The sequence below is a fragment of the Pan troglodytes genome, chromosome 1, assembly GCF_028858775.2.
Source record: "Pan troglodytes isolate AG18354 chromosome 1, NHGRI_mPanTro3-v2.0_pri, whole genome shotgun sequence".
Classification (NCBI taxonomy): Eukaryota; Metazoa; Chordata; class Mammalia; order Primates; family Hominidae; genus Pan; species Pan troglodytes.
In genome coordinates, this window is record NC_072398.2 from 99115693 (window position 1) to 99130198 (window position 14506).

The 14506-nt window shown below is 39.1% G+C and overlaps 1 protein-coding gene across 13 annotated transcripts in view; it reads right to left on the reverse strand.

Moving 5' to 3' along the window:
• The window catches only part of VPS45 (vacuolar protein sorting 45 homolog), a 78456-nt gene that overhangs the window by 39188 nt on the left and 24762 nt on the right, over positions 1-14506 (reverse strand). For 6 of the 13 annotated variants that reach the window (XM_054670367.2, XM_054670357.2, XM_001167625.7 and 3 more), the window contains 3 exons: positions 14068-14226; positions 13754-13861; positions 12499-12620 (listed from right to left, as the gene is read on the reverse strand). In XM_054670367.2, the coding sequence (XP_054526342.1) occupies positions 12499-12620; positions 13754-13861; positions 14068-14226 (389 nt within the window). Of the gene's footprint in view, positions 1-7106; positions 7338-10153; positions 10233-12498; positions 12621-13753; positions 13862-14067; positions 14227-14506 lie in introns of those variants that run through there. The other 7 variants (XR_010158454.1, XR_010158448.1, XR_010158451.1 and 4 more) reach the window with 3 other exon arrangements.

Genomic DNA, 14506 nt, shown 5'->3' on the forward strand with positions numbered 1-14506 from the left:
TTCACAGTTTCAGGTCCCACATCTAGGCCTTTAATCCATCTTGAGTTAATTTTTGTATATGGTTAAGAGATAGGGGTCCAATTTCATTTTTCTGCATATGGCTGGCCAATTTTCCCAGCATAATTTATCGAGTGGGGTGTTCTTTCCCCATTGTTTATTTTTATCGACTTTATTGAAGATCAGTTGGTTGTAGGTATGTGGCTTAATTTCTGGGTTCTCTATTCTGTTCCATTGATCTATGTGTCTGTTTTTGTACCAGTACCATGCTGTTTTAGTTACTGTAGCCTTATAATATAATTTGAAGTCAGGCAATGTGACTCTGGATTTGTTTTTTGCTTAGGAGCACCTTGGCTATTCAGGCTTTCTTCTGGTTCCATATCAACTTTAGGATTCTTTTTCCTAATTCTGTGAAGAATGATGTTGGTAATTTGATAGGAATTGTGTTGAATCTGTAGATTGCATTGGGTAATATGATCATTTTAATATTGATTCTTCCAATCCATAAGCATGGGATGTTTTTCCATTTGTTTGTGTCATCTATGATTTCTTTCATCAATGTTAAGTAGTTCTCCTTATAGAGATCTTTCACCTCCTTGGTTAAATATATTCCTAAGTATTTTGTGTGTCTCTTGTAAATGGGACTGAGCTCTTACTTTGATTCTCAGCTTGAATGTTATTGGTGCCTAAAAATGTTACTCATTTTTGTATGTTGATTTTGTATCCTGAGACTTTAATGAAATCACTTATCAAGTCTAGGAATCTTCTAGAGGGATCTTTAGGGTTTTCTAAGTATATAATCCTATTGAATGCGAACAGAGATAATTTGACTTCTTCTTTTCCAATTTGGATGTCTTATATTTCTTTCTATTGCCTGATTGCTCTGGGTAGGGCTTTCAGTATGTTGAATAGGACCGGTGAGAGTGGACATCTTTGTCTTATTCCAGTTCTTAGGGGAAATGCTTCCAACTTTTCCCCATTCAGTATGATGTTAGCTGTGGGTTTGTCATATATGGCTCTTACTATTTTGGTTTATTAAAAAGTCAAAAAACAACAGATGTTGGCATGGATGCGGAGAAAAGGGAATGCTCATATACTGTTGGTGGGAATGTATATTAGTTCAACCTCTGTGGAAAACATTATGGAACTAGCTCAAAGAACTAAAAATAGAACTAGCAATTAAGCCACAGGGAGGGGAGCGAATGCACAGGGTACATCCTTGCTCATGTCCCCTCTTCCTCCTTAAAAACAACAACGAAAAAAGGCTGGGCCTGGTGGCTTATGCCTGTAATCCCAGCACTTTGGGAGGCCAAGGCAGGTGGATCGCTTGAGCCAAGGAGCTTGAGATCCACCTGGCAACATTGTGAGACCCCAACTCTGCCAAAAAATTTTTAAAAATTAGCCCAGCGTGGTGGCTTTCCCCTATAGTCTCAGCTACTTGGCGAGGCTGGGGGCAGGGAGAGGGCACTGAGATGGGAGGATCACTTGAGCCTGGGAAGGCTGCAGTGAGCTGTGACTGCCACTACACTCCATCCAGCACTCCATTCAACAGAATGAGATGCTGTCTCAAGAAAGGAAAAACAAAAAACAAAAACAACTTACCATTCGACCCAGAAATCCCACTACTGGGTATCTACTCAAAGGAAAGGAAATCATTATATAAAAAAAGACACTTGCACTCATGTTTATCCCAGCACTATATACAATAGCAAAGCTATGGAACCAACCTAAGTATCCACCAATAGTGGACTGAATAAAGAAAATGTGGTATATATACACCATGGAATACTAAGCAGGCATAAAAAAGAATGATATCATGTCCTTTGCAGCAACATGGATGGAGCAAGAGGCCATTATCTGAAGCAGAAAAATCAAATATAGCATATTCTCACTTATAAATGGGAGTTAAACATGGCAGGTACACATGGACATAAGGACGAAGAGAAGAGACTATGGGGGACTCCAAAAGAGGGGAAGAAGGAAGGGAGATGACTGAAAAATTACCCAGATAGTTACAGACTATGTAAAAAGCTGGAAGATAAGAGGCAGTTAAAGTGTTCGGAAACAATAAAATACTCAAGGCTGAAAGGACATTATATTCACCAAAAAAAACGAAAAATGTAGGAAAGTAATATATATATTTGCTCAAGATAAACTGCATAATGGATTACTCAAATAAACACATTTTATTTACTTAAGTAAATAAATGAATTGCAGATTATTTTATTAAGAAGAAGGGAGGGAAACTTTCCTTTGCAGGGGTACAGTGACCATCTTGGTGACTAATGGGAAGAATCAGATAGTTAACACCTTTGTTTTGAGCTCCTGATCTGATAAGTCAATTTAAAAAGCGATTGAGCAGACACATGAGAGCATCATGGAAAATGATGTTGCCTCTCCATAGCTATCCTCTGACCATCACCTGCCTGGAGAATATATCTGTCTCTTATGGAAAAGAAAGGCAAGAACTGGGAAGGAACAAATTCAAGTGGGCTTTTAGCATAGTAAGAGAACACTGTCCTTCAGTCTGATCATTTCAGGGTGGCAGGGTATTTTTGTACTACTGGAGAGGAAAGAAAATGTCACGGATGGTAAACTGTGGGTGTAGGTTATATACATGTAAGGACAAAACCTAGATACAGGGATAGGCTCTTAGAGCTTGGCTCAATTGTATACCTCGCAAAGATGACTATGTCACATTTGGTTATGAAAACATTAATAAATGTTTTCCTGAGCCTCCTCCTACTACTTATTCAAGCTGACTTAAGGAAGAACGTCTATGAAAAACAATGTTTAAATACCCCTGACATTTTTCCTTTTCATTCCTTTTCCCAGTAAATTTTAAAAGTAGATGTTCTGATGAGGCCAATGGTAAAACACATAGCAAATCTTTTCCATATGATGGTTGAAGCTAAGTGGAATACACAAGTTCAATTCTTTGTATGCATCTTCCTGTGCTTTGTAATTCACCATAGCAACCAAAGCATTAATTAATGCAGACAGCAAACATTAGAAAACAGCAGCTAGCTCATGCTGTATAGAGATATACAAGGATAATCAAGGATAATATCTTATTTTGTTAAAAAATAAAAAAATAATATATAGGGTATCTGGAAATCATTATTTCTTTTTAAAAATTTTTATCTTAAGTTTGGGGGTACATGTGAAGGTTTGTTACATAAGCATGTGTCACGGCGGTTTGTCTTACATATTATTACATCACCCAGTTATTAAGCTCAGGACCCAATAGTTATCTTTTCTGTTCCTCTCCCTCCTTTCACCCTTCCTGCTCAAGTAGACCCCAGTGTCTGCTGTTTCCTTCTGTGTTCCTGAGTTCTTATCATTTAGCTCCAACTTGTAAGTGAGAACATGCAGTATTTGGTTTTCTCTTCCTGCATTAGTTTGCTAAGGGTGATAGCCTCCAGCTCCATCCATGTTCCCACAAAAGGCATAATCTCATTTTTTTATGGCTGCCTAACATTCCATGGTGTATATGTACATTTTCCTTATCCAGTCTGTCATTGGTGGGCATTTAGGTTGATTCCGTGTCTTAACTATTGTGAACAGTGCTGCAATGAACATTTGTGTGCACGTGTCTTTTTTTTTTTTTTTGAGACGGAGTTTCGTTCATTGCCCAGGCTGGAATGCAAGGGCACAATCTTGGCTCACCACAACCTCTGCCTCCCAGGTTCAAGCAGTCCTCCTGCCTCAGCCTCCCAAGCAGCTGAGATTACAGGCATGCACCACCATGCTCCATTAATTTTGTATTTTTAGTAGAGATGAGGTTTCATTATGTTGGTCAGGCTGGTCTTGAACTCCTGACCTCAGGTGATCCACCCACTTCGGCCTCCCGAAGTGCTGGGATTACAGGCATGAGCCACCCCACCTGGCCATGCATGTGTTTTTTTTTTTTTTTTTTTGACAGGGAGTCTCACTCTGTCGCCCAGGCTGGAGTGCAGTGGAGCAATCTCGGCTCATCACAATCTCCGCCTCCCGGGTTCAAGTGATTCTGCTGCCTTAGCCTCCCGAGTAGCTGGGATTATAGGCACCTGCCACCATGCCTGGCTAATTTTTTTTATTTTTTAGTAGAGACGAGGTTTCACCATGTTGGCCAGGCTGGTCTCGAACTACTGACCTCAGGTGATCCACCTGCCTCAGCCTCCCAAAGTGCTGGGATTACAGGCGTGAGCCACCGTGTCCAGCTGCATGTGTTTTTATGGTAGAATGAGTTATATTCCTCTGGGTATATACCCAGTAATGGGATTGCTAGGTCAAATGGTAGTTCTGTTTTTAAATCTTTGAGGAACTGCCATACTGCTTTCCACAATGGTTGAACTAATTTACACTCCCACCAACAGCGTACAAGTGTTCCCTTTTCTCTGCAGCCTCGCCAGGTTCTGTTATTTTTGACTTTTTTTTTTTTCAAGGTGGAGTCTTGCTCTGTCGCCCAGAGCTGGAGTGCAATGATGCGATCTCAGCTCACTGCAACCTCTGCCTCCCGGGTTCAAGCCATTCTCCTGCCTCTGCCTCCCGAGTAGCTGAGATTACAGGCACGTGCCACCAGGCCTGGCTAATTTTTGTATTTTTAGTAGAGAAGGGGTTTCACCATGTTGGCCAGGCTGGTCTCGAACTCCTGATCTTGTGATCCGCCCACCTCGGCCTCCCAAAGTGCTGGGATTACAGGCGTGAACCACCATGCCCAGCCTATTTTTTGACTTTTTAGTAATAGCCATTCTGACTGGTGTTGAGATGGTATCTCACCATAGTTTTGATTTGCATTTCTCTAATGATCAGTGATATGAACTGATCATTAAAACTGAAAAAACTCAGTTTTTTTTCATATGCTTGTTGGCTGCACGTATGTCTTCTTTTGAGAAGTAGCTGTTCATGTCCTTTGCCCACTTTTTTTTTTTTTTTTGCGACAGGGTTTTGCTCTTGTTGCCCAGGCTGGTGTGCAATGGCACAATCTCGGCTCACAGCAACCTCCATCTCCTGGGTTCAAGTGATTCTCCTGCCTCAGCCTCCCGTGGCACGATTACAGGTGCCAGCCACCACTCGTGGCTAATTTTTTGTATTTTTAGTAGAGACAGGGTTTCACCATGTTGACTAGGTGGTCTCGAATTCCTGACCTTAGGTGATCCACCTGCCTCGGCCTTCCACATTTTAATGAGGTTGTTTTTCTCTTGTAAATTTGTTTAAGTTCTTTATAGATGCTGGATATTAGACCTTTCTCAGATGCATAGTTTTTTTGTCATGAAATCTTAGCCTGTTCCTAGGTCCAGAATGGTATTACCTAGGTTGTCCTCCAGGGTTTTTATAATTTTGGGTTTTACATTTGTCTTTAATCAATCTTGAGTTGAAATTTTTGTATACCGTGTAAGGAAGGGGTCCAGCTTCAATCTTCTGCATATGGCTAGTCAGTTATTTCAGCACCATTTATTGAATGAGTCTTTTCCCCATTGCTTGTTTTTGTCAGCTTTGTCAAAGATCAGATGATCATAGATGTGAGGCCTTATTTCTGGGCTCTCTATTCTGTTCCATTGGTCTATGTGCTTGTTTTTGTACCCATACCACGCTGTTTTGGTCACTGTAGCCTTGTAGTATAGTTTGAAGTTGGGTAACCTGATTCTTCCAGCTTTGTTCTTTTTGCTTAGGATTGCCTTGGCTATTTGGGCGTTTTTTTGGTTCCATATGAATTTTAAAATAATTTTTTCTAGTTCTGTGAAGAATGTCATTGGTAGTTAGATAGGAATAGCACTGAATCTGTAAACTGCTTTGGGCAGTATAGCCATTTTAATGATATTGATTCTTCCTATCCATGAGCATGGGATGTTTTCCATTTGTTTGTGGCTTCTCTAATTTCTTTGAACAGTGTTTTGTAATTCTCACTGTAGAGCTCTTTCACCTTCCTGGTTAGCTGTATTCCTAGGTATTTTATTTTTTTGGTGGCAGTTGTGAATGGGATTGCTTTCTGATTTGGCTTTCAGCTTGGTTGTTGTTGCTGTATAGGAATGCTAGTGATTTTTGTACATTGACTTGTATCCTGCAACTTTGCTGAAGTTGTTTATCAGCTGAAGGAGCTTTTGAGCTGAGACTATGGGGTTTTCTAGATATAGAATCATGTCGTCTAAAAACAGTTTAACTTCCTGTTTTCCTGTTTGGATGCACTTTATTTCTATCTCTTGCCTGATTGCTCTGGCTAAGACTTCCAATACTCTGTTGAATAGAAGTGGTGAGAGAGGGCATCCTTGTCTTGTGCTGGTTTTCAAGTGGAATGCTTCCAGCTTTTGCCCATTCAGTATGATGTTGGCTATGGGTTTGTCATAGATGGCTCTTTTTTTTTTTTTTTTTTTTTTGAGACGGAGTCTCGCTCTGTCCCCCAGGCTGGAGAGCAGTGGCTTGATTTTGGCTCACTGCAAGCTCTACCTCCTGGGTTCACACCATTCTCCTGCCTCAGCCTCCCGTGTAGCCGGGACTACAGCCACCCAACACCACACCTGGCTAATTTTTTGTATTTTTAGTAGAGACAGGGTTTTATCGTGTTAGCCAGGATGGTCTCAATCTCCTGACCTCATGATCCGCCCGCCTCGGCCTCCCAGAGTACTGGGAATAGATGGCTCTTATTATTTTGAGGTATGTTCCCTCAATACCAAGTTTGTTGAGAGGTGTTTTTTTTTTTTTTAATGGAGTCTCACTCTGTCGCCCAGGCTGAAGTGCAGTGGCGCAATCTTGGCTCACTACAACTTTGCCTCCCGGGTTCAGCCAATTCTCCTGCCTCAGCCTCCCAAGTAGCTGGGACTGCAGGTGTCTGCCACTGTGCCTGCCACCACACCCGGCTAATTTTTGTATTTTTTTTTAGTAGAGACAAGGTTTCACTATGTTGGCCAGGCTAGTTTTGAACTCCCGACCTCTGATCTGCCCCACCTCAGCCTCCCAAAGTGCTGGGATTACAGGCATGAGACACATTGCCCACCTTATTGAGAATTTTTAACATTATTTCTATATGTGGTTAAGTTACATGGAAACACAAACTTTCAAAAGGCAACATTTTATCTATTTTGTGGAGCATTACACTTATGGCTAAAATTGTAATTTCTGAACATACTTACAAATGGTACAGTTCTTATGAGCATTTACTGCAGGAAAAAAGGCCAATGAAAAAGGACTGCTGCTTCACAGAAACAAAAAATAAGCTGTAGCAACAAGATTCTACTACATTTGTATAAACATGAAAAGTACTTCCTTTTTGAATTGACTGATTCTGGAATGCATGATCATATAGCTCCATTTCCTCACCAAATGAAAAAGTTGCTTGCCTTTATCAGAGACAAGAGGCAATTCTAGAGTGAGAAAAAAAAATTAGCTTGAAAAATAGGGTATGCAAGAATCCCATCTGCAGAATGATCAAATCCAATTTGTGGATATAGCTATACTGCCAAACAGCTTAAACACTAATTTAATAGCTAAGGGCTAAAAAAATTTCCACCAGTGTTCTGGTTTTGAAAAGTTGTGTTCTTGCCACATTTCCTTTGATATTTTCTATTATTATAGCAACAATAAAACCTAGAATTTCTATTATGATGAGACAAATAATAATAAATACCACTATAATCAAGGACTCTTTTCAATATGATAATACAGGGCCAAGAAAGTGGCTAGAGCTGATAGTGTGGCCAAGTGAATGCAGAGCCAGAATGTTTTATAGGGTTGTTTATGAACTTCAAAAATCTAAATTTTGTATAGCATCAATTAAGTTTATTCTCTGGTTTAAATTTTCCAACTATAAATATTGGCATATCAACTAGAAGAGATGCCTATAGAATTTACCAAACATCTATTGAACACCTACTATTTGTAAATCACTGTGTTAAACATTGTGAAAACCCCAAAGATTAACAAAACATAATACTTACTTCAAGATTACAATACCTAATACAATAACTAATAGGAAGGATAGATATGTAACTAACTACTGTCTCAATATCTAGAGGTAATGACTATTAACAACTTCTTGATTATTCTTTCAGAAATAATTACTGTAGGCAGGGCATGGTGGCTCATGCCAGTAATCCAAGCACTTTGGGAGGCTGAGGCAGGCAGATTGCTTGAGCTCAGGAGTTTGAGACAAGCCTAGGCAACATAGCAAAACCTTGTCTCTATAAAAATGCAAAAATTAGCTAGGCACTGTGGCATGTGCCTGTAGTCCCAGCTACTTAGGAGAATGAGGTGGGATGGCTTAAGCCCAAAAGGTGGAGGCTGCAGTGAGCTGAAATCACGCCACCACTCTCCAGTCTGGGCTACAGAGCCAGACCCTGTCTCAAAAAAACAAACAAACAAACAAAAAAAGTTACTGTATTTATACATATATGTGCTTGTAAAAATATATTATATATATAATATACATACATATGTATAGTCAAGCACATATTTATATACATGTACACTTTTTTTGTTTTGTTTTGTTTTGTTTTGAGACGGAGCCTTGCTCTATCACCCAGGCTGGTGTGTAATGGCATAATCTCGGCTCACTGCAACCTCCACCTCCCTGGTTCAAGCGATTCTCCTGACTCAGCCTCCTGACACGCCTGGCTAATTTTTGCATTTTTAGTAGAGACAGGGTTTCACCATGTTGGCCAGGCTGGTCTCAAACTCCTGACCTCAAAGAATCTGCCCGCTTGGCCTCCCAAAGTGCTGGGATTATAGGCATAAGCCACTGCACCCAGGATTATACAGTTTTTTTACCCGAAAGAAATGTTATGGCTGGGCACAGTGGCTCACGCCTGCAATCCCAGCACTTTGGGAGGCCGAGGCGGGCGGATCACGAGGTCAGGAGTTCGAGACCAGCCTGACCAACATGGTGAGACTCCATCTCTACTAAAAATACAAAAATTAGCCAGGCATGGTGGCATGCACCTGTAATCCCAGCTACTCAGGAGGCTGAGGCAGGAGAATCTTGAACCCAGGAGGCAGGGATTGCAGTGAGCCGAGATGGCACCACTGCACTCCAGCCTGGGTGACAGAGCAAGACTCTGTCTCAAAAAAAAAAAAAAAAAAAGAAAAGAAATGTTATAACATCCTGCTTTTCTATCTAATATATCTTAAAAAGCTTTGCATATCACCTGTGAGGAGTTATGTCATTTAAAAAAAAAAGAATACGTAATATTGTACTGTAGTTTAGGTAACCAGCCCTCTATTAATAGATATTTAGCTTGTTCCTAGTTTTTTTGCTATTACTTCAGTGAACATCCTTGCTTAAGTATCTTTGTGTACTTGCACAGGAATATCTATACAGTAAGCTTTTAGAAGTAGAATTGGTAAATAAGAGTATTTTCAAGTCCTTTGCAGTATTCCTTCTGTTAGGCATGGCCAGGAGGTGGTATAGGTATGTTCTGTGACACCCACTGTAGTTTTGTAACCATTTCTTTGCCTTCTTCCTTCAAAATTTCCACTATCTTAGAAGCTCATAATGTAGCTGCACCGTTTTCTCCTGACCTCCTTTCCTGGTCACTTTTATTCCGTGAAGACTTTAGCTCTGGCTTACTTGTCCTCCTTTTTCTCCTCTTTTCAAGATTGTCAGTGACTTTAACATCACTGTGGATTACTCATCTAACATCCTGGTCTCCTTACCAATCCTGATCTTTTCTTCTACCCACTACGACCACCCACATCCATGCTTACAATCTAAACTTCTTCGTTACAAGTATCTGAACCCCCTATGAAATCTTGAATTCAAAATATCTTTATCCAATAACTACCTCTCAACTTCCAATTTACCTATACTAATACTATTCTGTAATAATTCTTTGGCCTCATCAAATCTCCAATTCATTCACCAATACCTTTGTCATGATCCAATACACTCTCCTCTTGTTTCCATTTCCCCAACTAGTTGCCTTTTCCATGTTTAATCTGGAGCAGTTCAACATTTCCAGAGGTTTTAATATTACTAATGTTTTTGTCAACTCTCAATATGTGACATTTCTACTTGTTATCCAATAGACTTCTCCAACTGAACAACAAAACTGTTTCTCCTCAAAGCCTGAGAGTTATTCTTGACTTCTCTCTTACCCTTGTTCCATAAATCTGTGCCATTAAATATGACTATTGATTCTGGCTTCTCTCTCAGCCTCCTACCCAAACCACTTCCATTTCTCACCTGGACTACCGCAGTCATCTCCTCAGTAGTCTCTCTGCTTCTATTTTTGCCTTCAATAATCCATTCTCACCACAAATATCTTTTAAAACACAATTAAGTTCATGTTACTCATATGCTTAACTCTTCAATGGCTTCCTATGACATTAAAAAAAAAATCTCTTTACTAGGGTCTTCGAGAACCGATGTGATCCAACCCTACCTATCTTTCAACCTCTTATTTCCTCCTTATTCACTATGCTCCAGCCAAGCAGGGCTCCCTTCTGTTCCATTAACTTGCCAAATTCTCTCTTTCTTCAAGACCTTTGCTCTGGTGTTTCCCTCTGCTTTGGATGCTTTCTCTCCTAATCATCGTGTGATTGCTTTTTTTTTTTTTTTTGAGATGGGGTCTCACTCTGTTGCCCACGCTCGAGTGCAACGGTGCAAATTTCAGCTCACTGCAACCTCCGCCTCCCAGGTTCAAGCGATTCTTCTACCTCAGCCTCCTGAGTAGCTGGGATTACAGGCGCCTGCTACCCACGCCAGGCTAATTTTTGTAGTTTTAGTAGAGACAGGGTTTTGCCATGTTGGCCAGCCTGGTTCAAACTACTGACCTCAGGTGATCCTCCCGCTTTGGCCACCCAAAGTGTTGGGATTACAGGCGTGAGCCACCGTGCCTGGTCTGGTTCTTTCTTATGACTCAAAGCTCATCTTAAATATCACCTCTCAGAGAGGTTCTCTCTCCATCTAAAGTAGTCCTCCCCACCCCTACAATTACTCTGAAGCTCATCACCCTATTTATTTCCTGGATAGCACTTATTAAAATTATATTCTTCATTTGTTTACTTGTTTACTCATTGTCTCTATGTAAGTTCTTTGAGGGCGGGTACCTTGTCTTTCCTGTCACTTCTATATCGCCAGCATCTACAACAGCTCTTAACATACTGAAAGCATTCAATCAACATCTGTTGTGTAAAAGGACAAAGCAACTGAATTATTAACTATATGCATACTTAGGTTATAGTGACAAATGGTAACAGATGTTGACAACTGATAAATGTGCATTTTGTTCAAGGAATATAATTTTGAGCTTTGTGTGGGAATGAATTATGTAAATTAGAAAGGTTTTCTGCTGTGTACTGATCATATACAGTATATTCTTCTGGTGGCCTGTGGTTTCCCTTTGGTAATAAATAATTCCTTGTTCAGTAATTCTTATAAAAATTCATAAGCAAATAAATGTTTTTATTTATCACATTAATGCAAAAGCTCAAGAATAGTTGTTTTTTAAAAAGCCTCTCAGATAGGTGCATAACTTTGGGCTGGCATTCATTCTTCCCACTTAGCTGACATTTCTGAATCTTGATCCCAAGGTCTTTAAACATTTTATCTGAATGAGTGTACTCTCTGAATTTAACACCAAATGTTCTGCATCTCAACCTTGGACTTTTAAAAGATGATTTTTTTTTTCTGTTCTGTACCAAATTACAGAAAAAAATTTTTTAAAGGACAAAGTGAAAAAATACACTTTATCACATAAAAGAATCACCTATGTATCTCAAAACATTTTTCTCATTCAGAATCTCATTATGTTTATAAAGCACTATACTTCCAAGGCTCTTAGATGTTTATTAACTGAAATAATAGAAGAATTATGTCAACAGTAAAATTTTCACATTAATCTATCCAATAGGATTCAAGTATATATGTTAGCCCCTTAGATAACATGTGTTCCAACAAAAAATATATATATAATTTTTAACTAGGTAGAATTTATGTATACAGTATTTAAAATTTCAGGTTGGCCTAAATAAGTTGTTCTGGACAAGTTTTGTTTTTATTAAAAATTAACCACTGGATTAAGATGACAATTATTGCTTCCTTTAGTTAATAGTCAAAAAGAAAGCCATCCTTTGCTCCTGTGTAACAAATGGCCTTTATTAATTAGGTCTCTCAGTTTGTGTGCTGGCAACATTTGGCAAAGTCCAGTCCTCACCAAGAATAGTAACAACCTGCTCTGGATGGCAATCAAGCAGCAAGCCTATTTTTGGCCTCAATGTTGGAAACACCAAATGCCAGATGCCATTGAACGGAACCTTAAATGGCATAAGTAAACTGGTCTGATACTGAAATACAGAAGGATTTGAGGCTCTCCAAAACACTTGTTTCTTTAGTACAAAAGAAATAAATGTTTCAGACTTAGCAGGGGAATTCATATCTAATGCTGACATATGTAAAACCAAAAGAATCTTAACAGAAGAAAGGAGGAGCAGAATGCTATAACCTCAGCTTTAGTCCTTAACATTACTCTAAATTTTCTGTTTGTTCAGTATTTCTGGCTTTTATTATTAATATCTTTGTTAGCTTACCTGTCTCTGAGTGTGCTGGGGCCTAAATAAGGATATAGGTTTTCCTTAAGCCTTCCTTTGATGAGATGATCCAGGGTTTCATGTAGGAAAGGTTGATGCTGTGTATATACATTTTCTACTCCCTAAAACAGGGGAAAATGGTTCTTATGTCATTTTTGGGAAATTGGCAACACAAGAATTAATAATATTCATATCAGAAAAGGACATGCACTCAATAGAGATTTCATGGGATAGATTTACATAACTGTGGGAAATAGATTTAGTAACTGGGAAATTTAAAAATTATTTTAATCAGCTAGAAATGTTCTAATCTCATAAAAATTACTCTGTAATTTAGGGCTAGTTATTGTAAAGGATTTTTTAAAAATGGAATTGCTTAAATCCTTTATCATGTCTTCATTGTCTCTCACCCTTTTGTGAAATGTTAAATGATAGGTAGAGCAAATAAAAGGAAAGGATTATGTATAAAAAAGACTGGAAATGCCCAGGAAAATAGAAAAACTTCAGGAAACATAAGAAAGGCTGCCGGGCGCGGTGGCTCACGCCTGTAATCCCAGCACTTTGGGAGGCCGAGGCGGGCAGATCACAAGGTCAGGAGTTCGAGACCATCCTGGCTAACACGGTGAAACCCCATCTCTACTAAAAATACAAAAAAAAAATTAGCCGGGTGTAGGTGGTGCATGCCTGTAGTCCCAGCTACTCGGGAGGCTGAGGCAGGAGAATGGCGTAAAACCCGGGAGGCGGAGCTTGCAGTGAGCCGAGATCGCGCCACTGCACTCCAGCCTGGGAGACAGAGCGAGACTCCGTCTCAAAAAAAAAAAAAAAAAGAAAGGCTAGCAGATTAGAATTAATTTTTGAGTATTTTAAGAAAACAGGTTAGTATTTTTAAAAGATCAAATGTTTGCTTCATCTTTAATTTCCTTCAAAGAGAAACTACCTAAAAAATCTTTAATTATAAACAAATGGTGTAAAATATCTGTGACTAACAGAACTGTTTGTCTTTTTCTTCTTATTTCCTGGAAATATCTCCAGTTATTTCCTGCTAAGCTATTTGGTCCAATGCTGATACAGCTCTAAGACAGAAAGCACTAAAAGAAAAAGCTTTCAAGAGGATGCCAGTTTTAATTTCATTTAACTGACACAGTACTAAATTAGCAGCAATCTTCAAGATAATTTGAAGATCATATTCATTCACTCTCAGCCTCAAGGACTTCAACTGTTCTCACTCAGGAGAGCATAGAGGAGATGTCTATACCTTCAGTCCTTTGAGGAATTGTTTGGTGATAGCCACAGCATCTTTGGGGCTGAAGAGGTCACTTCCTCTGACTCGTTTACCACCATATTCAACAACTGCAGACACGAGCTATTAAGAAAGAGAAGCAAATTTTGATTGCTTAGGCATCAGGAAGCCCATTTCATAAGAAAATAATTTTATTAAGGAAACAAAAATGAAAAGACAGAATTATACATTTCTGTAAATAAAAATAGTATGATTTATCATTCGTTAGAGCTAAGAATATAATAACAGAGTTGGTTCCTGTTTGGTGGGCTAATATGGAAACTGGTTACCTTTCGATACTTCTCAGAAACACCTTTATTCCTGAGGTCCATCATTAGTCCTGGCAGGCTATTGCTGCTGTGTCGCTCATAATGTAAAGCATAAAGCATCACCAGGCGGGCAGCATCAAACTCTGTCACTTTGGGGTTCTGCAGAAGTCTTTTTATATTCTGAAGAAAGATAGAACTTATATTTATCCCCCTTTCACTTGAGTCATCTGTTGTACAATGCCTTAGATCTAATAATTATTGAATGGTAGTGATACATCACTACTATGACAATTATAAGTCATACACTTAGCAACTGTCTCAACTATAGAAAATTAAATGCCTTTTGTCCAAGGTAAGAACTAAATAAGGAAATATATTTCCATTTTAATTGCTTTAGGACAAAAATGAATTTAATAATGGATAGTTCCACTTTTCTTTTCCAATAGCTGAAGTTGTAATT